Source organism: Neovison vison, chromosome 1 (assembly GCF_020171115.1).
Source record: "Neovison vison isolate M4711 chromosome 1, ASM_NN_V1, whole genome shotgun sequence".
NCBI classification, from domain to species: Eukaryota; Metazoa; Chordata; class Mammalia; order Carnivora; family Mustelidae; genus Neogale; species Neogale vison.
The window spans coordinates 63,610,744-63,635,942 of record NC_058091.1 but is presented as its reverse complement, the minus strand read 5'-3'; the positions used below and the strand labels follow the sequence as shown (position 1 = coordinate 63,635,942).

At 54.3% G+C, this 25,199-nt stretch overlaps 1 protein-coding gene across 1 annotated transcript in view; it reads left to right on the top strand.

Moving 5' to 3' along the window:
• The window catches only part of ARFGEF3 (ARFGEF family member 3), a 186,001-nt gene that overhangs the window by 122,335 nt on the left and 38,467 nt on the right, over positions 1 to 25,199 (top strand). Inside the window, exons 13-21 of the mRNA XM_044247931.1 lie at positions 914 to 1,080; positions 2,087 to 2,252; positions 5,673 to 5,780; positions 6,142 to 6,357; positions 6,518 to 6,628; positions 8,044 to 8,194; positions 9,485 to 9,805; positions 12,162 to 12,295; positions 24,468 to 24,613. Coding sequence (XP_044103866.1) covers positions 914 to 1,080; positions 2,087 to 2,252; positions 5,673 to 5,780; positions 6,142 to 6,357; positions 6,518 to 6,628; positions 8,044 to 8,194; positions 9,485 to 9,805; positions 12,162 to 12,295; positions 24,468 to 24,613 — 1,520 coding nt within the window. The remainder of the gene's footprint in view (positions 1 to 913; positions 1,081 to 2,086; positions 2,253 to 5,672; positions 5,781 to 6,141; positions 6,358 to 6,517; positions 6,629 to 8,043; positions 8,195 to 9,484; positions 9,806 to 12,161; positions 12,296 to 24,467; positions 24,614 to 25,199) is intronic.

Genomic DNA, 25,199 nt, shown 5'->3' with positions numbered 1-25,199 from the left:
TACAGGTCTGTGAAGTGACAGGTTTACACACTTCACAGCAATCACCATAGCACACACCTTCCCCAATGTCCATAACCCAACCACTGTCTCCCTACCGCCCTCCCCCTAGCAATATTTCTTAAGGGTCTTCTATATGCCAGTCACTTTTCTAGGCACTGGGGCCTCTGTAGTGAACAAAACTAATAAAGTCCTGCCCTCTCATAGATCTTACATAATCGTAGATAATAGTAGTGACAGCACGCAATAAATAGATGCTAATACAATGCTGGGTGGCATAAATGACATCAAGGCAATGAAAATAATGCAAGGTGAGAAGAAAGAACAGCACAGCAGTGGTGGGAGCAATGGGATGCTGTCTGAGATGGAACGGGAAGGGAAGGCCTCCGTAAAGCTGATGCTTGAGCAGAAACCTGAAAGAAGGGGGTACCTCCTCCAGAGATCTTGAGAGATCATTCTGGGGAATGGCAAGAACAAATGCAAAGGTCCTGAGGCAGGCCCAGTCTTGGTGTGGTCTAAGGAGCAGCACAGGTCCTGGTGGCCCTGGGGCATGAGAAACAGAGAGGAGGGGAAGTCCAGGTTTTATTTTGTTGTGATGGGAAGTCATTGGAGACTTTTAGCAGGAGATGGACACAGTTGAGGCTGAGACTTGGCAGGTCTGAGTGATTTTACCAAAGTAGCTGGTGAGTAGCTCATCCAAACTTGCCCAAGTCGCTTTACTCCAGAGTGCATCCCCATCCCCAGCAGGCTAGGGCATATATGGGACCTTCACAATGCTCCTTGCTGGCTGTAGCTGTTTTAAGTGTCCTACAGGATGCATGTTCCCATCACAAGGATTAGGTCAGGGCTCTCCATAAGCCAGCCTTGCCGGACGCCTCGTCTGCAGCCCCAGCGGTGTCTGCACTCTGCCCCACAGGCATGATGCACTCCCCCGGGTTCGATGGGACCGGCAGCCTCAGCCTGCAGATGCTGATGAACGCAGACAGCCTGTACACGGCCGCGCACTGTGCTCTGCTGCTCAACCTGAAACTCTCCCACGGCGACTACTACCGGAAGCGGCCCACCCTGGCGCCAAGCATGATGGTGAGCCTGACGCCTCTGTGCCGACCCTCCGAGGACAGGTGGCTGGAGAGCTGAGCACCAGTGTCCTGGGAGGAGTGGCATGGTGTGCACTCTTCCCCACTAGCATGCCATGGGCAATGCGGGTGGGGGGCCGTGGCGGGTTGAGGGGGATGCAGGGCGGTTTGCAGAGTGTGATGGGCCACACGGCTACCCACCTTGCTCCAGAGAGGCAAGGACCTAAGTGCCTAGAAGTGGCTGCCTGCCAGCAGCCCAGGAATGTCCCCCCAGTGGCACTGTTACACACACGTGTGTGAGCTGCAGTCTGAAACAGGTGATCCGAACGGACCGTTCAAACACCAGAAGATGGGCAGGGAATGGTCCCCTTCTCGGAAAATCAAGGCCTGCTTTACCAACACTCTTCATGGTCTTCCAGAATGTACTCAGATCTACTCATAACCCACAACCACACTTCCCACTGGTCAGAAATAGAGCACCTCGTGCAAGCGGCTGAATGAGAACAATGGCGATCATCCCGTGGTCGTCTCCGCCCTGTCAGCTCGTGAGCCTCCGTCCGTTGAGCTGCAATTGTTTGCTGCATAAACTGCAAATCCTCAGGGGTATCGGGCATAAATCCAGTAGTTCTTGAGCCGCATAAGCTTTTTCAGGGAACACACTTTCCATCTCTGCTGCTCTTGGGGAAGTGAGAAGGAGCTGCTCGGTTCATATTTCTGCACCATCTCTAGTTACCCCACAGAGGGGAGAGATGAGAGGCAGCGTTCCTAATCCTTTCACGGGGTTCTTACAAAGATACTGTAAGTGAAAGGAACTTCATGAAGTTTAGAACTTCCCCATCCTGGTTTCCCCTTCCCTAAACCACACCCCCACTATGCCCCCAATCAATAAGGTTTTATTTTTTCTAGAAGCCTTGACTCAGGTAGAGGACGCCTGGAGGGAAGCGGCAGCAGGGAAACGTGTTCGTTTGTGAGGGATCTTATCTGGTCACCTTCTCATGTGATCCTCTCCATAGAAAGAGTTCATGAAGCAGGTCCAGACCAGCGGGGTGCTGATGGTTTTCTCCCAGGCCTGGATTGAGGAGCTCTACCATCAGGTGCTCGACAGAAACATGCTTGGAGAAGCCGGCTACTGGGGCAGCCCGGAGGACAACAGCCTGCCCCTCATCACCATGCTGACCGGTCAGTGGCTCCTCACACAGCTCCGAGACTCTTGGTGTGTAGGGGGACAGACACTCCAAAGCCCCTTTCAGAGAAGCTAGCCTCGAAACAGCACCCAGAGAGCCTCCCCAGCAACTGGTAACAGTTCCAGGAAAGTGTCATGAATTCATCTCATTGGAATGTTCTGTCTGTTTCTCACATGGGACACTGGGGAACTCACTGTGCCCCATCAGATAAGGACTATTTAGCACCTGGGTCTGTCAGAATAAAACGATGGGCCTCTCTAGGGATATGAAGTACTTTCTGGGCTTAGAGCCCAGAATTATTCCTGGAAACTCCCATGTGCTAATAGATAACCCCATATCTTTTAATGCTCCCGAATTTGCCAGAAATGTAAAATGCTTGATCTTAAACTTGGCTTCTGTTCCCTTCCTGACTATACAAGAATTTTAAATAATACCAAGAGGTTACCCAGCATCTTTGTTCTCAGTGTCCAGAGTTTGTAAAATCCTGTTTATTAGAAATTTTACATGAGAGCATAGAGAGCTCTATGGGGTGTGGTCACGAAGCAGGGGTTTTTGTTTTTTGAGTGTGTGTGTGTGTGTGTGTATGTGTGTGTGTGTGTGTGTGAAAGCAGTCATTCATGGCTTCTTGTGGCTTAGCTACGGTGTCACGTAGACCAGGGAGTGCTCAAGACCTTGGCCATCAGTAGGCTTCATATATTATATCCAGGCTCATCTTCTTTTTGATCTGAGTTCCCAGACTGGTTTCTGATCCCATTTATCATCTCATGGCACCAGGCGACAGGGTATGTAGAGCACAGCCCTATGCCAGACACCTCCCCTGCCTCTATCATGTCACGTGTCCACACCCAGCTCAGCATGGCTCTGCACCAGGCAGGACACATGGGCAGGATCCCAACCAGGCTGGGGCAGGACAGTCCAGGGGAGGAGGCAGAATCCATTGTTCAAAGGCAATGTTATGTTACCTGTGGCCAGTTTGTGGGGGGCTCTTACAAGGGTAGCAGAGTAGACCACTGACAGATAAAACCCAACAAAGAGGGATTTAGGCTGAGGTGTTCTTTAGGAATCAGGCAGGGAGTCAAGACACATAGTGAGGTCGGTCCACAGCAGACAGAGCCTTGATCATTGGCTGGCGTTTGGAGTCTTGGTTCTAGAACTAGGATGCAACTGGGAGAAGCAAGGGCAAGGTCCCTAACTGTAGGGATCAGGATCACTGGACAGGTGACCAATTTGTGTTTGACTAATCATGATAACTTTCATATTCATTTGAAATCTAGGACTTCATAAATGTGTGAGACATTTCCATCTTTCCTTGTAAAATCCCTCCAGTAGGGATTGAAGGTACTTCCCAGAGCTTAAGGTGCCTTGGGATTTGGGTAAGGATCCTAAACATGCCAGCTTTAATTTTCAAAGACCACAGTTTCTGCCAAAATGAATCTCTGTGACTCTTTTACCTGAACCTTAACAAAGGGAGCCATTCAGTAGTTATAAAAATGAAGAAATAACGGGCCATTTATAGTAGCCACATGCGTCACACACTCCTGTGTATCAGCCACCTCTTTGTCACGGAACTATAAGCTCAGTCGCTACCTCCATGGGAGAATTCTAGACACAAGATGATATAAAAACACAGATTTTTCCATACAATTCTGCAAAATAAAATTCTGTGATTCTTTGTGGCAAAATTCCAGGTATGAAATGGCAAATGAATTTGAGCAGCAATTAACCTGGAGCTTGGAAGCGTCCATCTGGTCTTTTTGTCACATGCAGGAAAAAGCAACAGCAGCAGTCTTATTATCAACGTTACACAAACAGGCCATTCCTGATGTCATGGAAAGGTGTTCTGCAGTACTGGAATTTTAGTGCTTAGATAAGCTTTGTATTACTTGACTTCAGCAGTACTTTACTTAGCATACAGGAAACCTCATAACTTCCAGAAACGGCAATTTCCAGTGAATGCCATAAGACCATTTGAATATAAGTCAAATTAATGTCATTGAAACGGGCCTGTTCCCACTTCAGTAGCCATTGAGGTTTCTCCCTGCGTCTGTACCCCAGTTTTGTTGAGACGTAATTGACATAAAACATTATGTTAGTTTGGGGTATACAACATGATTTAATGATATATATCATATGTGTGTGTGTGTGTGTGTGTGGTGTGTTATTGCAAAATGATCATCATGATAAGTTTCGTTAATGTCAATCCCCTTATGTAGTTACAATTTTCTTTTCTTGTGGCCAAAACTTTTAAGATCTACTGTCTTTGCAACTTTCAAAGAGATGTGTTTCCAGAAGTCTCTACTCTTCTTGGACTTACTATAAGAATCAAAGGTATAATAAAATAATTTCTAAACAGCATGCAGAGAAGGCTCATCCTGTTGGTGAGGGTCAAGTTCTAAGGTCAAGGAATAAACTTAAGCTACCCTCTTTTCCCATGCCCTCCCCAGCTGGTATTCAGCTATGTTAGCTGCATTCAAGTACATATGCCCCAATTCCATCACTTCTCCAGTGGTTCCCTCCTTTCCACTGAGACATTTGGGGCCCAGAGGATGCAGGTTAGCCCATGGCTACAAGGCTACTTAATTCAGAGCTAAGGCTTCTCAGTCCCAGGCCAGCTTCTTCTTGCCAATATATTAAGAAGTGTTTCATTGAAATAATTCCAGAAATGAGTGTTTTAACAAAAATTCAAATGAAGGAGAGTTAAGATTCCTGTATTGAGCTGGATGGAGTATGTGATGTCATGGAAAGTGGCCCACATGGGAATCCAAAGACATGAATACTAAGTCTGATTCCTTCATTTACTGGCCCCATGGCCTTGGGTATCTTACCTACTTTGAATATTTATTTCTTTTGTGGTGAAATGGGAAAAATACTACCTATCCTGCTTACTTGCTTAGAGTTGACAGAAAAATCTAAATGTGAAAACACTTCATAAACTGTAAGGTATTATTATCAATTGATTGCTCTATTTTGGAATCAGATTATGTGATTATCTGACCAAAGAGATACTATTCTTCTTTTCTTTATTCTTATGAGGAAACTCTGAAAGAGAAATCCAGGTTGGGGCAACCTGCATGTATAAAATTTGGGAATAATGTCACTGTTCTGGATAAAAGGAGTATTCAGACATCTAAGTATTCTAAATCAATAGATTTTCCAACAACAGACATAGCAGAGTTTATCTTCCTTTTTTGAAGTAAAAAATATACAACAGCCTAACAAGAATGTTCTAGCAATGAAAGAAAACTGGACTATGAGGTTAAACAAAAATTTTAATATTCTGATAAAAGATTATTATTTTCTTACTACATAATAGAGCCAATGGATGTTTGTTTGGGAAGAAATGAATATTGTGGTGCCATTTGTTTTTGACTGGAGTGTTCTTAATCAGGGAAAACTTTGTCTTTTTCCTTGACAGACATCGATGGCTTAGAGAGCAGTGCGATTGGGGGCCAGCTGATGGCCTCAGCTTCTACCGAGTCCCCTTTCAGCCAGGGCAGGAGAATTGATGACTCCACAGTGGCAGGTAATGACTTGGGTCTTGAGTTTATGAATATGCATGCGTCACGTATGTTACCAGCAGTTAAAGCATTGAGTGGCAGCTTTGTGTGCTGACGTAGATGAATTAACGTCTTGTCCTGTCAGAAAAAAAGCGTGCCTGATGGAAGTTACTTTGCAACGTCTTGCTGATGATGCAACATTCATTATTTATAAACACACAAATGTTTAATGTGAAATGCAATCCAATAGCCATTAAATTATATTTCCGGTAGGAGAATGCCTTACAACTCAGGCTTGCTATTTGGATGGTCAGGAGATCCCGTGTGGCTCCCTGCCAGGTTGTTTCTGCCTCTGAAAAGTGATGCCTCTGCCCTTTCACGTTCCAGGTGTGGCATTTGCTCGCTACATTCTGGTGGGCTGCTGGAAGAACCTCATTGATACTTTATCAACCCCGCTGACTGGCCGGATGGCAGGAAGCTCCAAAGGGTTGGCCTTCATTCTAGGAGCTGAAGGTGTCAAGGAGCAGAACCAAAAGGAGCGTGATGCCATCTGCATGAGCCTCGATGGGCTGCGGAAAGCGGCGCGGCTGAGCTGTGCTCTAGGTACCAGAGGGAGTGATGTCCCATGACACGTGACCTGAGAGGCAGCCCTGAGGAGCGCTCGGGGCATGGCCTGTTGGCAAATAAGTCTTCTGGAGGGGCGCTTTTGGTAAGTGGTTGGAGAAGAGACTCAGTGAGCTGCAGTCATTTGTTGTCTCTGTAGGAGTTGCGGCTAACTGTGCCTCAGCCCTTGCCCAGATGGCAGCTGCCTCCTGTGTCCAGGAAGAAAAAGAGGAAAAGGAAGTCCAAGAACCCAGTGACGCCATAGCCCAAGGTAACCGCTGAAGGGCCAGAATCCACCTGGCGCCTTCTGTGCCATCTGCACACACCTGCACACATGAGCAGATCCCTGTCCCCGATCCCTGTGGCATGTGCAGCCTATGTTTGCCGCCGATCGCGAAGTCCCAGGCTGGATCCGTCCAGATCCCAGGTGTGGCTCCCTTCCACACGGCTGACCCTGCAGAGCACCTCCGTAGATCCCTCTGGAGATAAGAGACATCCTGGCCCTCGCTGACTAGGAAAGTGCTCATGGCTGATCACCGGAGTCTTGCAGGACACCAGAGGCCTGCCTGGCTGAGCTGTTTGTTCTTCTGTCCTCATCTGGCCACATGCTTTGGCACTGCACAGAGTACCCATCTGAAGACTCCTCAGGTCCTAGCAGGGAAAGGCAGAACAGCCAGTTTTCTGAAGAGGGAAATCAAATGGAGGAAATCCCCAAGAGAGGCTTCAGGAAAGCTTTGTTCTTGTAAGAGAAAAACCTGAGCTTAGTGAATTCCCGAAAGAGTTGATTTTTAACTTGTGAAAATCGGTTAGCCAATGGACGATTAGTAAATATACTTGATATGCACAACCATAAATTACATAAAAATCCTTACATTTAAAGTTCTTAAAAAATTATAAAACCAGAATTGATGTCCTAGTTATATACAAATAAATAAAATCAGTATCACAGACATACGACAAAGACACTTGGCTAAAACTCAGTTTGCCTCTCACAGCAGGAATATGGTTTGACTCCTCTGAAGTGAGCGTGCTGTGTTTCTAGACTCCAGACCATCCTTCACATATCCCACTGGGCCCATCTTCCAATGAGTTGATACCTTTATTCATGGAGGATGTTGACATTGGGCCTTGCCTTGGTATTTTGCATAATTGACATATTAAGTTACCCTCTGCATCCTTTCTCATTAGTTATCTACAATTTAAAAAGTGTTATTTGAAGATCACAAGTATAAATGTAAACTCAGGAAATGAAATGATCTGATGATCATGGGCTCAGAGCATATATATGTATATGTATATTTTAGATGATCATCACCATGAAACTCTGATGTTAAATAAACCTCAGAGAACTCACAGATTACCAGGAATTCTGTCTTATCAGTGTAGCACATGGGTGGGGAAGGGCTCGGGTGCAAACAGCTTTAGCTGGGGTAAAGAACCCCATCCACCTTGTGAGGCTGCCAAACTGGGCTCACCAGCGTCCGAGGGGCTGAGGGCTGGGTAGCTTGCACATTGAACCACAGGGATGTGCTCTTGAGGAGCTGGCTGCCAGTGCCATTGAGTAACATCTGCTATTTCCCTTTTGCTCTTGCATGGCAGCCCATTCTCTCCTTTTTATCCCTTCTCTCTTCTCCTTCTCTGGCCTTATCTTGGACCATTACGTTAATGAATGTCTTTCCGGCACAGTGAAACTGAAGGTAGAGCAGAAACTGGAGCAGATCGGGAAGCTGCAGGGGGTCTGGCTACACACGGCCCACGTCCTGTGCATGGACGCCATCCTCAGTGTAGGCCTGGAGATGGGAAGCCACAACCCGGACTGCTGGCCCCACGTGTTCAGGTGCATGATGATCCCCCAACCCCGATCAGTTACGGAGTTCACAGTACCTGTAAGGCAGAAGCAGCAATGATCTCTCCACAGTCCTCACGAGACTAAGACAAAAAGCATGTCTTGCAGGCATTGTCTTTGGGCTGACCTGGGACAGAGAAGCAGTGTCCATGGTGCAGGCATGGGGCAGGGGGCAGGGGCCAGGCTGTCTCCTCACTGCCTCCTCAGTGCACGCCTGATGCCTTGCACCGAGCTCCATTCTGGAAGAGCAGCCGTGGGGCAGAGAAGGGCAGGGCACAGGCACCTAGACCTCACCCAGAGCCCCAGCCAAATCTGGGTTCAGTGTGATGCCCTCAAAGCAAATACAGTCGTAAGTGTCTGTTGGGTTTCAAAGAGAGAAGCATGCAGGTCAATCAAGGGTTGCAAACCCCCTCTTGGGGGGAACATGTGAAAGAGCCAGTATGACTCAGCCTGGAGCAAATGGGTTTCAGCGTGGGAGCTGGCATCCTACTGCTCTTCGTTGTGCTCACAGGCAAAACAGGAGAAAGGAAGTGACTTAATTGCACCAGAGCATTTAACAGGGAATAAAAAAAATTGCCTGAGCATAGAACACAAGAGTGGGTTATCTGGGATGGTCTTTATCAGTCACTGGACTTCTCTGGGTTACCGGGCCTCTTATGAACCATCTTAGCCCCAGGGTCTGTTGGGCACAAAGTTTGGAAGTTGGCAGCTATCCCCTATATTGTGATGCTTCTCTGGGTTTGCCATGATCAGGACGCGACCCCAGCACCAGCACTAGATGCTGGTGAGGCCAGTCGGGACATGGCTGGGCAGAGCCCTTGAGAGTGGGCCCGGTGTGGCTGGCGAGCCTGCCAGGCACATGCACACTCCGACTGGGATCCTAAAGAAGGATTTCCCAAGTCCTCATCAGAGCACTAGAGAAAAGTGGAGAGGGCCCCCTGGGAAAACTCCCTCAGGCAGCCCAAGTCCAAATAAGCCAGTAAGCCGGACGGGATGGAACTGGATGAACAGGGCTTCTGTTACCCACCTTTCCTCCCAGCATGGAAGGCAGTCTGAGGAATCCTTACCCCACTTCCAAGTCATCTAGTCCAACTCAAAAAAGAAAAATAATATGGATAGTGAGGGGGGAGAGGAAGAGGTTGCTCTGACAAGAGAAGAAAGGAAATTGGGGACAGGGGGTCTGCAAAGCTGGGTAGGGTTTCTTTCTCTCACTGTGGGATTTACAGAGCTGGCCTGCTGAGCTACGCGGCCTAACATCTGTCTGTCTGCGTCTCTGTCTAGGGTCTGTGAGTACGTGGGCACGCTGGAGCACACCCATTTCAGCGACGGCACCTCTCAGCCCCCTCTGACCATCAGCCAGCCCCAGAAGGCGTCAGGGGGCTCCGGACTCCTCGGGGACCCAGAGTGTGAGGGCTCAGCCCCGGAGCAGAGCCTAGAGCCAGAGAGCTCCCTGAGCGCGGCCCCCGTCATCCAGCCGCTCTCCATCCAAGAGCTGGTCAGAGAAGGCAGCCGAGGCCGGGCCTCTGACTTCCGCGGGGGCAGCCTCATGACCGGGAGCAGTGCTGCCAAGGCCGTGCTCACGCTGTCCACCCAGGCAGACAGGTAAGAGCGCCCCGGGGTCTTCGTACCTCAGAGAGTGCTCCCTGCAGAGCACCAGTGGGCAATGCCACACCCATGTCTCTCCTCTCAAATCACGCCCAGGACAACTAGATGTGTCGGCCAGTCATTTAAGCCTCTTTTTTCATTTTTTTCAAACATACCTCTGTCTCCCACCAGGCCCCACACTTAAAATGAACCGCTGTCTGTGGACTAAGAGCGGAGACCCGGAGGTGGGTTCCCTGGGGCTAGTGCCCTGCACTTACTCTGTGATCTTGGGCCGGTTCGCCCCGCCCAGGGCCCCGATTGCCTCACGTCAAATAAGGCCATAAAGTCAGCCTCTCTCAGGGAGGTCATAAGGTTAAATTCATTACTAGAAGCACTTAAGAAAGAACTTGATAAATCATAAAAATCCATTATTTTTTTTTAAAGATTTTATTTATTTATTTGACAGAGAGAGATCACAAGTAGGCAGAGAGGCAGGCAGAGAGAGAGAGAGGGGAAGCAGGCTCTCCACTCAGCGGAGAGCCCGATGCGGGACTCGATCCCAGGACCCTGGGATCATGACCTGAGCCGAAGGCAGCGGCTTAACCCACTGAGCCACCCAGGCGCCCCAAAATCCATTATTTTTTTAAAAGATTTTATTTATTTATTTATTTGACAGAGAGAGAAAACAGAAGCAGGGGGTGAGCGGGAGGCAGGCAGGCAGAGCGAGAGGGAGAAGCAGGCTCCGTGCCGAGCAAGGCAGCTGACTCAGGGCTGGATCCCAGGATGCTGGGCTCATGACCCGAGCTGAAAGCAGATGCTTCAGATGCTTAAATGACTGAGCCACCCAGGTGCCACCAAAAACCCATTATTCTTATGATAGTTATTAACTATAGTCCCACACCTAAGGGGGTGATATATTCTTTAACCATATTGAGGTTGAGAGGAAAAACCCAATAATCCCAGCCCCAAGTGGCAACACCTCCTGATGTTGAACCTGCTGCTGGTCATCATGTCACATGTCATCCCACTACGTTGCACTGTCCACACTGGGTCATTGTGCCCCCAGCCCCAGGGCAGTGAAATTTATACAGGGAGCCCGAGGCTGGGGAGTGGGAAAGCAAAACAGCACTCACAGGGGCTCAGAACACCTGAGTTCTTTCCTCGCTTTGACACTAATCAACTACAAGGTCATGTCTGCATAAAGAGTTATGCTGAGACTCCGTGCAGTGTTCTCTTTTCCCGGCTTATCCAACAAGGTGGCTGGGAAAGGGTGCTGGTATCTGGAAAGTAGTATGCAAGCATCCAGCGGGGCATAATATTCATTGCTGTTCTTTTACTAGCAACGAGAGAGAAGAAATGGTTAATAGGACGCAGACACTAAATGACATTAAAATTGGATTTACAAAAATAGCAAGGAAAAGGTCTTTGTTTCCATCATTTGTGAATGCTTAACCTACTAATTCCCATCTTAAAACCTGTACATCTCATATAACCTCTTCAAACGGGACTCTGTATTCAATTCCTGTTGCAGACCCTCTCCCTTGCTCAGCATGTGACAGCCCACGGGGCTGTTTGCCCTTCTGATGTAAGCACAGATTTGGTGGGCAAGCAGCAGATGACTGAAGAGCAGTGGGAGGCCGGCCATAGAAACCCACATCGGATGCCAGCCTTCTGAATTCCAGCAAGCCTCAGCTCCTTCTCCAAGCCCTGCTACCTGTGTTCCCCTCCTCCTTCCGCTAGAAATGTTTGCGCCCAGCAGAGTAGAAAACAGAAGGAACCTGCAAGGTTCATTATGTTAGGGAATATTTGTTCTTTTAGTAGCTACTTGGGCTCCCACTGCGTGGAGGGCGCTGGGTGTATGAGTCAGAGGCAATAATTAAACTAGGCCCACCCCCAGGGGGCTTACAGGTTTGGGTGTACTTTGGCTTTGTATCCTTCTGAAGACCAAACCCAGCATTAGACTCATCAGTCGTAGCCCAGCAAAAGACTTGATTGACTTAATGGGTTTTTCTATCCCATAGTTTATGAAGCTAAAGCTAATTCTAAGGATTCCATTCCCAATTACTCAGTTTCAGGGGGTGATGCTTTTGCCAAGTTTCAGCTTCTTGCCAAATGTTTCATGAGTGCCCAGCACGACTGAGCTACGCCATGCGGAAACAAAGATTTTTTTTTTAATGGTCTGTGCCCTTTATATGAAAGTCTCCTAGTTCGAGCAGACTTATACACAGTAATAATAGGTAGAGAAGCATAACGCACATTTCTTTACAGTTTTACACATTTTCATTACTCACAGTTAACAAAATTACCATCATCATTCTACCGCAAAGACTTGGTGGAATTGTTCCCAAGTAAAAAATCAGTTTTTTTCCTCCAGGCTCTTCGAAGATGCTACGGACAAATTGAACCTGATGGCTTTGGGGGGGTTCCTCTACCAGCTGAAGAAAGCATCCCAGTCCCAGCTCTTCCATTCTGTTACAGATACGGTGGATTACTCTCTAGCCATGCCAGGTAATTCCTTCCCAGAAGAACCATACCATGAGATCAGCAGGAAGCAGCCTGGATCTCTGAAAGCAGCGGCCCACCTAAAGACTTAAATCCCCATTCTCATCACACATGGTCACCCTGGCTAAGGTCTCGGGCAGATTTGTCATCAGTTTTCAGGCATGCTGGGGGAAATGCTGCTGCGGCCAGTGCTGCCCCTCTTCCCACTGGAGCTGTGCCAGGTGGTTCTGCAAAGTATTGTGCTTGACATAGAGAAAATTATGTGGCTACTCAGGGTGCAGGTAGTTCCCATGAGGGTGGAACCCCCTTCCCCGTATCACAAGTCATGTCTCTTGTTTCATTCAGTTCAGCTGCTTGCAGAAGCAGCTCCTGATTCCACAAGAGGCTGGTGGGAGAGAAGAGTGGAAGAGGGGGAGAAGCTGCCTGCTACTCTGTGTCGAGGCACATCCCTAACGATAGGTCAATGTCACTGTCTTCACTGATGATGACCTCAAAGGGAGCACAGTTGTAATGAGCTGCCCAAGGGTTCCAAACGGGTGGTAGGCTGCTCACAGATGCAATGGTCCATCAGTAGCCAAGGTTGTCGTGCCAAAACAATGAGCCTCTGTCCTGATAGGTCTGCCCCTGCCCAGAACTACATGCTGGGGACACACTGTACCGGCAAGTTGGATCATACAACCTCTTGAGGTCCCATCTTTAGGGATCTGAAGTTCTAAGTGCATGCATTTGACCTTTTGACCCTTACTGCAGATTCTGATTTGAGAAGCACAGTCGTTCCCTTGCTAGTTTTTAATAGACTTTAAAACCTTAGCTCTGTAACGCCAACTTCCCAGACTCCTCGAACTTCCAGAACAGCCCTGGACTTGGGGGCCACCTTCAAAGTGCTTGGGGTTGAAAAATCAGCAAGCTCTCAGCTTACCAAAAAGCAAGGAGCAGGGTTAGGAAGAGGCAGCTGGCAGGAGGGGGCATTTGCTTTGGGATGAATCAGATAGGAGTTAAAATGCTGCGTCCATCTTTTACCAGCTACACTCTCTTAGGTGAGTTGGTAATAATATTACTGTCATTTTGAAGTTTATCTGCTATGGCAAGATTAATTAGAAAGAAGCAATCTGGTTGCAAGAGCAAGATAATGATCAGCATTTTGTAGGCAATATAGGAGAAGCAATAGGACATGAGGAAGAAGAAAATGATGAAAAGGGAGAAGACCAAGGTGACAGGGCAGAGCAGTAGCAAAAGATCAGAGGAGGTAAGGATTACACTGAAGCAAGACAGAGCAGGTTCAATAAGCATGTCCTTGAGTAGAAAGCTTGGTAAGCACTTCAGAGGTGCCATAAAGGGTTGGCAAAGTGGATGACACAGTGAGGACAGTAATGCTAATGGCTAACAGCAATGCTAATGGCTAACAGCAGGGGGTGTTTAGTATGTGCCCAGCCCTGTGATAGGCACTTTGTGAGGATCTCCATATTTAATCCTTCAAGTAACTTGAAGAGGTAAGTGCTGTTAGCCCCACTTCTACACGAAATGTAGTTTAGAGAGAGAAAGTCCTGGTCCAACACAGCCTAGCTACTAAATGGTGTAGCCAGGAGTTGAGCCCAGGCAGTCTGAGTCCCCACCCATCCTACTTAACCACCAGGCCATTCCCCCTTCTCCACAAACAGTGCTCACCCTTGTCCCGGCAGGCCCTGGGAATATGGCGGCCCATAGGAGAGGTGCTGAGTGAACCCCCTCGTCCCTCTTGAACCCTGGGTCTTCTCCTCCCTCAGTTGGCCCGCATTGACTAATCCTACTGTAAGGGTCTGCCCCTCCCAGAGGAACTTGCTTGTAGACCCTGAATGTAAGGGTGGGGCAGACTGCGTGGAGACATCCAATCAGTAAGCCGTATGTATATCCACTGGGAAGGTTGAAATTCAATTGGCCACCTGTGTAGGGGCGGGGCTCAACCACCCCCATAAAGGTTGCTCTGCCAGGCTGCCAAGGGGGGCTCCTGCAGGAGAGCCGCGGGCTCCTGCAGGAGAGCCGGGGGGCTCCTGCAGGAGAGCCGGGGCTCCTGCAGGAGGGCTGGGGGGCTGCTGCAGGAGAGCAGCGGCTGCTACAGGAGAGCGGTGAAGTCGGCGGAGAGCGGTGAAGTCGGCGGAGAGCGGTGAAGTCGGCGGAGAGCGGTGAAGTCGGCGGAGAGCGGTGAAGTGGAGCGGAGAGCGGTGGAAGTCGCAGAAGAGCAGGGGAGTCAACGGTGTATAGTAGAGCTGTAACAGCTCTTGTAAGAGCTATAACCGCGTTTGGCGGTCCACCCTCCGGCGGCGGCCCCGAGCGCCGCCGCCTGCAGCCTCCGGCGGCGGCCCCGAGCGCCGCCGCCTGCACCCTCCGGCGGCGGCCCCGAGCGCCGCCGCCTGCAGCCTCCGGCGGCGGCCCCGAGCGCCGCCGCCTGCAGCCTCCGGCGGCGGCCCCGAGCGCCGCCGCCTGCAGCCTCCGGCGGCGGCCCCGAGCGCCGCCGCCTGCACCCTCCGGCGGCGGCCCCGAGCGCCGCCGCCTGCAGCCTCCGGCGGCGGCCCCGAGCGCCGCCGCCTGCAGCCTCCGGCGGCGGCCCCGAGCGCCGCCGCCTGCAGCCTCCGGCGGCGGCCCCGAGCGCCGCCGCCTGCAGCCTCCGGCGGCGGCCCCGAGCGCCGCCGCCTGCAGCCTCCGGCGGCGGCCCCGAGCGCCGCCGCCTGCAGCCTCCGGCGGCGGCCCCGAGCGCCGCCGCCTGCACCCTCCGGCGGCGGCCCCGAGCGCCGCCGCCTGCAGCCTCCGGCGGCGGCCCCGAGCGCCGCCGCCTGCAGCCTCCGGCGGCGGCCCCGAGCGCCGCCGCCTGCAGCCTCCGGCGGCGGCCCCGAGCGCCGCCGCCTGCAGCCTCCGGCGGCGGCCCCGAGCGCCGCCGCCTGCACCCTCCGGCGGCGGCCCCGAGCGCCGCCGCCTGCAGCCTCCGGCGGCGGCCCCGAGCGCCGCCGCCTGCACCCTCCGGCGGCGGCCCCGAGCGCCGCCGCCTGCACCCTCCGGCGGCGGCCCCGAGCGCCGCCGCCTGCACCCTCCGGCGGCGGCCCCGAGCGCCGCCGCCTGCACCCTCCGGCGGCGGCCCCGAGCGCCGCCGCCTGCAGCCTCTGGCGGCGGCCCCGAGCGCCGCCGCCTGCAGCCTCCAGCCTCCGGCGGCGAGCACCGCCGCCTGCAGCTTCCAGCCTCCGGCCCCGAGCACCGCCACCTGCAGCTTCCAGTCTCCGGCGGCGGCCCCGAGCACCGTCGCCTGCAGCTTCCAGCCTCCGGCGGCGAGCACCGCCGCCTGCAGCTTCCAGCCTCCAGCCCCGAGCCATCGCCTGCAGCCTCCGGCGGCGGCCCCGAGCGCCGCCGCCTGCGCCCTCCGGCGGCGGCCCCGAGCGCCGCCGCCTGCAGCCTCCGGCGGCGGCCCCGAGCGCCGCCGCCTGCGCCCTCCGGCGGCGGCCCCGAGCGCCGCCGCCTGCGCCCTCCGGCGGCGGCCCCGAGCGCCGCCGCCTGCGCCCTCCGGCGGCGGCCCCGAGCGCCGCCGCCTGCAGCCTCCGGCGGCGGCCCCGAGCGCCGCCGCCTGCAGCTTCCAGCCTCCGGCCTCGAGCGCCGCCACCTGCAGCTTCCAGCCTCCGGCGGCGGCCCCGAGCACCGTCGCCTGCAGCTTCCAGCCTCCGGCCTCGAGCGCCGCCACCTGCAGCTTCCAGCCTCCGGCGGCGGCCCCGAGCACCGTCGCCTGCAGCTTCCAGCCTCCGGCCTCGAGCGCCGCCACCTGCAGCTTCCAGCCTCCGGCGGCGGCCCCGAGCACCGTAGCCTGTAGCTTCCAGCCTCCGGCCCCGAGCGCCGCCGCCTGCAGCCTCCAGCCTCCGGTGGCCCAGCAGTCCAGTCGTCTGCGGTCCAGTTGTCAGCGGTCCCTCGACGCCTGCGGTCCTGAGACATCTGCGGTCCAGTTGCCAGCGGTCCCTCGACGCCTGCGGTCCTGATGCCTACAGACCCTAGAGGCCAGCAGTCGGTCCTGACACCTGCAGCCCCTAGATGCCAGCAGTCTGGAGGCATAAGCAGCCCTGAGATGCCAACGGCCCCTAGACACCAGCAGCCTCCCTGCAAAATGCCTCGCCACCCCGAACCACAAGTGGCCTTGTCCGCAGTGGTGGCTTCCTCCGGGTGGAAGCCTGGTCAGAGTAGCATCGTGGGGAGCAGAGTCTGTGTCATCTGGGTTGTCCTCCTTGTCATTGTTGCTTCTTCGTCATTGGGAGTGGCCTCATCCAGGAAATGGTCTTGTCCAGAACAGCCTCTTCTTGGGAGCGGCCTTGTCCGGGGAGAAACTTCATTGAGCAGTGGCCTTGTCTTGGGAGTGGCCTCTTCTTGGGAACGGCTCCAATCATGGAGCGGCCTCATCTGTGGAGCAGCAACGTCATCTAGAGCAGCCTCGTCCAGAGTGGCCTTCTTGGAAGTGACCTTGTTGGGTTCATCGTCACCGCCTTTTCGTAAGAGGTAGCTCTGACCGGTAGTTTGATTCCTGATGCTTGGCGCGAAATAAAGTTTTGCTTGACTTTCGCTTTGTATCAGTCTCGTTCCTTTGATCACGGACCCTAACATTTGGGGGCTCGTCCGGGATCAAACGACGAGAACTGAGCCAGCATCAGAATTTTTAGGGAAAGCCTCTGGAGGTATTGGGTTTCGAAGTATTGGGTTTCGAAGTATTGGGTTTCGAGGTATTGGGTTTCGAGGTATTGGGTTTCGAGGTATTGGGTTTCGAGGTATTGGGTTTCGAGGCATTGGGTTTCGAAGTATTGGGTTCCGAGGTATTGGGATCCTTTCCGTCTGTCTGGTTGGAGCTCCAGGGTATAGCCCACCGGGGAGAAGCTGGACGCAGCCATGCTCCCCAGGGCTGGAGTGGATGCGGGGACGCCCCATCCCTCTGCTGATAGATCGACAGGGGGTTCTAGTCCCCCTGGGCGGTCGGGGGGGTTCGAGTCCCCCTGCGTGGTCGGGGGTTCGAGTCCCCCTGGGCGGTCGGGGGGTTCGAGTCCCCCTGCGCCGTCGTGGGGGTTCAAGTCCCCCTGGGCGGTCGGGGGTTCGAGTCCCCTGCCTTCCCTTTGACAGTTGAGGGGTTCAAGTCCCCTTAGACGGTTGGGGATAAAGATAGCCCCCACCAGTGGCAAGCTCTGGGTAAATTAAAAGTGCATAGAAATCAATGCACTCCATAAATTTGGTCAGGAGGACAAAGAGAAAAATCCGATTAGGAAATCCATTGAGCTATACAAAAACAAAAACACTCTGTCAATTAGAATGGCCCAATTTCTCCACAGGGTGGCCACCGGAAGGAACGTTTGCCTTGGCTCAGATATATTCTACCCTGAGTGAGGTCTTGGATCTACATCGAGACCAAGTACCATATATTGTGGCCTGGCGATACCTGATAGAAGAGCCACCGTCATGGCTCAAGTCCCATCTTCCACCTGCTAATGAAATTATTTCTCTCCCTCTAAGGCAGGTTGGAGCACCAAAACCAGAACAAGCAGATAAGGGGGATTCAGGGAAGAAGACCGTTCTACCTCCATCAGATATGGAGGATGCGGAATTCGCCCCCCTTTATTTGTCTTCTAAATCTGACTCTCGGTCCCAAAATGTCTTTACAAGTCCACCTCATACACGGTCGGGATCCACCTATGGGATCACCATGCGGCGAGACTGCCCTGATCCTTCCCCTTTCCCCTATCCTCCTCAGCCTTCCTCTACCTCACTGGTACGGTCTGCGCCGATGCTGCCCCTTCGTGAGGTTGCTCTACCAGAGGGGAGAGGGCGGCCTTACTTAAGCTATATCCCTTTCTCCTCTTCTGACATCTATAACTGGAAAACCCAACACAAATCCTTTTCTGATCACCCTCAGGATTTAATTAGCCTCTTGGAAACTGTTTTTCTTACTCACCAACCCACCTGGGTAGATGTTCAACAGCTCCTTATGGCTCTCTTTAATGGGGAGGAACGGGATCGCATCATGCGAGAAACCCATAAGGTGATAAGCGAGAGACTTGGCAGGGACCTCGATCCCCGCCGGATGGAGGACTACTGCCCGAGGGAATCTCCCGACTGGGATCCAAACTCTGATGAAGGTAAGGAGAGCTTACGTTTCTACCGCCAGGCTCTATTGGGAGGCCTCCGTGCAGCAGCAAGGAGACCCATAAATTTATCCAAAATTAGTACAGTGACTCAAGGTAAGAATGAGTCTCCAGGAGCCTTCCTAGAAAGGCTAATTGAAGCCTATAAAATGTATAGCCCGATCAATCCTGAGGCACCTGAAAATCAGAGGGCAATGAATCTTGCTTTTGCAAGTCAGTCAGCCCCAGATATAAGGAGAAAACTTCAGAAAATCGAAGGATTTGAAGGAAAAAATCTGACTGAGTTAGTGGGAATAGCAGAAAAGGTATTTAACAACAGGGATGCACAAGAGGATGAAAAAGAGACAAAAAAATTGGTTAAGGTTTTGACATTACATGAGGCAGGGAGGAGACGGCTAGGGGATAGTAAATGGAAGGAAAAACCTAAGCAGAGAGAAGGCAGGCGGGAAGACTTAGATTCCAATCAGTGTGCTTACTGTAAAGAAAAAGGACATTGGGCCAGGGAGTGCCCTAAAAGGAAGACGGCAATGCTTGCCACCAGAGATTGAAGGGGCCATGGTTCGGAACCCCTCCCCGAACCTCGGGTAAAAATTGAAGTGGAGGGGAAATCAGTTGATTTTTTGGTAGACACAGGGGCCCAATTTTCATCGTTACTTAAACCTATGGGAAAACTATCTGGAGAGGAAGTTTGGGTACAAGGAGCAAATGGCACAGAGAGACATAAATGGACAACAGAAAGGACTTTAAATTTAGCCTCGGGATTAGTTAAACATCGATTTTTGGTCCTCCCTAATGCCCCATATAATTTGATGGGAAGAGATCTCCTCCACAAGTTAAGAGCTGGCATTCAGTTTTCAGAAGGAGATATGACTGTAACATTGAGACAACCCACTGTACAGGTGCTTATGGCAGCAGTGGATGAATACCGCCTTTACGAACCAGTCTCAAAACCAAAGGAGACAAAGGGGGAAAGCCTCCTCCAAATCCTACAGAACGAGTTTCCTGAGGTCTGGGCAGAAGGGAAGCCCCCTGGCTTGGCTAAAGAACAACCTCCAGTGGTGGTACAATTAAAGGCGACAGCTACGGCTATACGCGTCCGGCAATATCCTCTTTCCCAGGAAGCAAAGGAAGGGATCAGGAAACACATTAACCGCCTCCGGGGAGACGGGATTTTAGTTCCTTGTAAATCTTCATGGAACACTCCTTTGCTCCCCGTTAAAAAGGCCGAGACTGGGGAATACCGACCAGTTCAGGACTTGCGGGAAGTTAACAAACGGGTTGAAGATATACACCCAACAGTGCCTAACCCCTATACCCTACTCTCCCTCCTGGGCCCCAAAAGAACTGTATATACTGTCTTAGATTTAAAGGATGCATTTTTCTGTATACCTATAGCAAGGGAATCTCAGCCCCTTTTTGCTTTTGAGTGGTCTGACCCACAGGAGGGGTTTCAAGGCCAGCTCACCTGGACAAGACTTCCCCAAGGATTCAAGAATTCGCCCACCATTTTTGATGAGGCCCTGCATGAGGATTTGCGTGAGTACAGAATTTCTAATCCAGGAGTCACTCTGTTACAATACGTTGATGACTTGCTAGTAGCCGCCGAGGACTATGAGTCGTGTTTGTGGGGGACGAGAGCTCTCTTACAGGCTCTGCAGACAAAAGGGTATCGGGTGTCAGCAAAGAAAGCACAGCTCTGTCAGAGCTATGCCACTTATCTAGGCTTTGACCTCCATGAGGGAGTACGTTCACTGTCTGAATCCAGGAAACAGGTGATTACCCGATACCCCCGTCCCACCACGTCCCGACAAGTAAGGGAGTTTCTTGGAACAGTGGGCTACTGTAGGCTATGGATACCACGGTTTGCAGAGATTGCCCGACCGCTCTATGAACTGACAAAAGGAGGGCTCACTAGGATTGAGTGGACAGCTGAGGCAGAAGGAGCATTTCGGGAATTACAAAGAGCCTTACTGTGTGCCCCAGCATTGGTCATCCCAGATGTTACCAAGCCCTTCCACTTGTATGTGAAGGCAGGGCTGACTAAAGAAGTTTTGACTCAGACTCTAGGGTATGGTGAAGGCCAGTGGTCTATCTTAGCAAGAAACTAGATCCAGTAGCAGCTGGGTTCCCCCTTTGCTTCTGCATAATTGCTGCCATGGCCCTCCTAGTCAAGGATGCATGCAAATTGACTCTGGGTCAAAATCTCATATTGACCACCACCCACGTTATCAAGGGCCTTCTCCGGACTCCACCAGACCGATGGATGACGAACGCCCAAGTAACGGGGTAGCAGGCCCTTCTCCTCAATGGACCAAAAGTGGCCTTCCGACCCCCAGCAGTGCTAAATCCAGCCACACTGCTGCCAGAAGAGCTAGCTGACCATCCACATGATTGTGGGGAGGTCTTAACCCAAGTCACAGGAATAAGGCCGGATCTCAGAGACATTCCCCTCCCAGATGCCGAGATGACTCTGTTCACAGATGGGAGCAGCTACATAGTCAATGGAAAGAGGTATGCAGGGGCCGCGGTGGTTTCTCCTGAGCAGAGACTCTGGACAGCAGCCCTGCCACATGGAACTTCGGCACAGAGAGCAGAACTAATTGCACTCACGAAGGCACTGCAGATGGCCAAAGGAAAAACCACCAACATCTATACGGACAGCAGGTATGCCTTTGCTACACTGCAGGCATTACAGTCTGTCTTAAAAAGAAGGGATCCAAACTGCCTATACTGGAACAGAGACGGTGGAACCACATCCTTACCAACCCGGGGACTTGGTTTGGATACGTCGCTATCAAGTGGGGAATTTGGAGCCTCGTTGGAAGGGACCATTTACTGTTATCCTAACCACCCCCACAGCAGTAAAAGTGGAAGGCATCAGGGCCTGGGTTCATGCGGGTCATGTCAAACGAGCTGAGAGTAAGGATGCCCTCCAGAAATGGGAAATGCAGCCAAAAGACCCTGCTGACCATAGACTAAGACTAAAGAAACTGTGAGTGTATTGTTGCTATACTAAAGAAAATTGGGGCGATAAAATGTTAGTCTTATATGTTCAATATAAGGTAGAACCATCTGAAAAGTCAAGGATTTGACTAATCTCCAAAGAAAAGGGGGGAATGTAAGGGTCTGCCCCTCCCAGAGGAACTTGCTTGTAGACCCTGAATGTAAGGGTGGGGCAGACTGCGTGGAGACATCCAATCAGTAAGCCGTATGTATATCCACTGGGAAGGTTGAAATTCAATTGGCCACCTGTGTAGGGGCGGGGCTCAACCACCCCCATAAAGGTTGCTCTGCCAGGCTGCCAAGGGGGGCTCCTGCAGGAGAGCCGCGGGCTCCTGCAGGAGAGCCGGGGGGCTCCTGCAGGAGAGCCGGGGCTCCTGCAGGAGGGCTGGGGGGCTGCTGCAGGAGAGCAGCGGCTGCTACAGGAGAGCGGTGAAGTCGGCGGAGAGCGGTGAAGTCGGCGGAGAGCGGTGAAGTCGGCGGAGAGCGGTGAAGTCGGCGGAGAGCGGTGAAGTGGAGCGGAGAGCGGTGGAAGTCGCAGAAGAGCAGGGGAGTCAACGGTGTATAGTAGAGCTGTAACAGCTCTTGTAAGAGCTATAACCGCGTTTGGCGGTCCACCCTCCGGCGGCGGCCCCGAGCGCCCCCGCCTGCAGCCTCCGGCGGCGGCCCCGAGCGCCGCCGCCTGCACCCTCCGGCGGCGGCCCCGAGCGCCGCCGCCTGCAGCCTCCGGCGGCGGCCCCGAGCGCCGCCGCCTGCAGCCTCCGGCGGCGGCCCCGAGCGCCGCCGCCTGCAGCCTCCGGCGGCGGCCCCGAGCGCCGCCGCCTGCACCCTCCGGCGGCGGCCCCGAGCGCCGCCGCCTGCAGCCTCCGGCGGCGGCCCCGAGCGCCGCCGCCTGCAGCCTCCGGCGGCGGCCCCGAGCGCCGCCGCCTGCAGCCTCCGGCGGCGGCCCCGAGCGCCGCCGCCTGCAGCCTCCGGCGGCGGCCCCGAGCGCCGCCGCCTGCAGCCTCCGGCGGCGGCCCCGAGCGCCGCCGCCTGCAGCCTCCGGCGGCGGCCCCGAGCGCCGCCGCCTGCACCCTCCGGCGGCGGCCCCGAGCGCCGCCGCCTGCAGCCTCCGGCGGCGGCCCCGAGCGCCGCCGCCTGCAGCCTCCGGCGGCGGCCCCGAGCGCCGCCGCCTGCAGCCTCCGGCGGCGGCCCCGAGCGCCGCCGCCTGCAGCCTCCGGCGGCGGCCCCGAGCGCCGCCGCCTGCACCCTCCGGCGGCGGCCCCGAGCGCCGCCGCCTGCAGCCTCCGGCGGCGGCCCCGAGCGCCGCCGCCTGCACCCTCCGGCGGCGGCCCCGAGCGCCGCCGCCTGCACCCTCCGGCGGCGGCCCCGAGCGCCGCCGCCTGCACCCTCCGGCGGCGGCCCCGAGCGCCGCCGCCTGCACCCTCCGGCGGCGGCCCCGAGCGCCGCCGCCTGCAGCCTCTGGCGGCGGCCCCGAGCGCCGCCGCCTGCAGCCTCCAGCCCCCGGCGGCGAGCACCGCCGCCTGCAGCTTCCAGCCTCCGGCCCCGAGCACCGCCACCTGCAGCTTCCAGTCTCCGGCGGCGGCCCCGAGCACCGTCGCCTGCAGCTTCCAGCCTCCGGCGGCGAGCACCGCCGCCTGCAGCTTCCAGCCTCCAGCCCCGAGCCATCGCCTGCAGCCTCCGGCGGCGGCCCCGAGCGCCGCCGCCTGCGCCCTCCGGCGGCGGCCCCGAGCGCCGCCGCCTGCAGCCTCCGGCGGCGGCCCCGAGCGCCGCCGCCTGCGCCCTCCGGCGGCGGCCCCGAGCGCCGCCGCCTGCGCCCTCCGGCGGCGGCCCCGAGCGCCGCCGCCTGCGCCCTCCGGCGGCGGCCCCGAGCGCCGCCGCCTGCAGCCTCCGGCGGCGGCCCCGAGCGCCGCCGCCTGCAGCTTCCAGCCTCCGGCCTCGAGCGCCGCCACCTGCAGCTTCCAGCCTCCGGCGGCGGCCCCGAGCACCGTCGCCTGCAGCTTCCAGCCTCCGGCCTCGAGCGCCGCCACCTGCAGCTTCCAGCCTCCGGCGGCGGCCCCGAGCACCGTCGCCTGCAGCTTCCAGCCTCCGGCCTCGAGCGCCGCCACCTGCAGCTTCCAGCCTCCGGCGGCGGCCCCGAGCACCGTAGCCTGTAGCTTCCAGCCTCCGGCCCCGAGCGCCGCCGCCTGCAGCCTCCAGCCTCCGGTGGCCCAGCAGTCCAGTCGTCTGCGGTCCAGTTGTCAGCGGTCCCTCGACGCCTGCGGTCCTGAGACATCTGCGGTCCAGTTGCCAGCGGTCCCTCGACGCCTGCGGTCCTGATGCCTACAGACCCTAGAGGCCAGCAGTCGGTCCTGACACCTGCAGCCCCTAGATGCCAGCAGTCTGGAGGCATAAGCAGCCCTGAGATGCCAACGGCCCCTAGACACCAGCAGCCTCCCTGCAAAATGCCTCGCCACCCCGAACCACAAGTGGCCTTGTCCGCAGTGGTGGCTTCCTCCGGGTGGAAGCCTGGTCAGAGTAGCATCGTGGGGAGCAGAGTCTGTGTCATCTGGGTTGTCCTCCTTGTCATTGTTGCTTCTTCGTCATTGGGAGTGGCCTCATCCAGGAAATGGTCTTGTCCAGAACAGCCTCTTCTTGGGAGCGGCCTTGTCCGGGGAGAAACTTCATTGAGCAGTGGCCTTGTCTTGGGAGTGGCCTCTTCTTGGGAACGGCTCCAATCATGGAGCGGCCTCATCTGTGGAGCAGCAACGTCATCTAGAGCAGCCTCGTCCAGAGTGGCCTTCTTGGAAGTGACCTTGTTGGGTTCATCGTCACCGCCTTTTCGTAAGAGGTAGCTCTGACCGGTAGTTTGATTCCTGATGCTTGGCGCGAAATAAAGTTTTGCTTGACTTTCGCTTTGTATCAGTCTCGTTCCTTTGATCACGGACCCTAACACTACCACCCTGAGTATTTTTCATCCCCTTTGATTTTCATCCTCTCTGTGCTTGAGAACAGACCGAACTACCCCTTTGTTTGGGCTTTATGGCTTTTATGGTCTTGCCACCTTCTAGGAGAAGTTAAATCCACCCAAGACCGGAAGAGCGCCCTCCACCTCTTCCGGCTCGGAGACGCCATGCTGAGGATTGTGCGGAGCAAGTCGCGGCCGCTGCTCCATGTGATGCGCTGTTGGAGCCTCGTGGCCCCACACCTGGTGGAGGTGAGCCCCTGCAGCCGAGCCCGCACAGGGCTTTCCATGCGGGGCGGGCTGAAGAGCATCGTGGCCTCGGAGCAAGGCTAAGGTTCCCAACCCACCCCTCCCCCAACCCGGCAAAAACGTCAGAGTTCTCTATAGGACATCTGGGCATCTAGAGAATCACCCCAAAGGGCAGTCCCATCCTGGTTTTGCCCCTATCTTTCTTTATAGTCACATGACTTGGGGAAGTACCTCCCACAGCTGGCTTTCCGATCTTTATGCCTTACTTTCAGCCTGAGGCTGGAGTTTCACTTTTATCTTTTAATTTCTTTTCTTTTTTAAGATTTTATTTATTTATTTGACAGACAGATCACAAGTAGGCAGAGAGACAGGCAGAGAGAGAAGAGGAAGCAGGCTCCCTGCCGAGCAGGGAGCCTGATGCGGGACCTGATCCCAGGATCCTGAGATCATGATCTGAGCCCAAGGCAGAGGCTTGGCACCCCAGGAGTTTCACTTTTATACATGATTATAACAATGTCTCTTGTTCTGCCGGTCTCTCTTTTCTGAGAGCTAAATGTACTCTGGGAAGTACCCTGTAAGTAGGTGAACC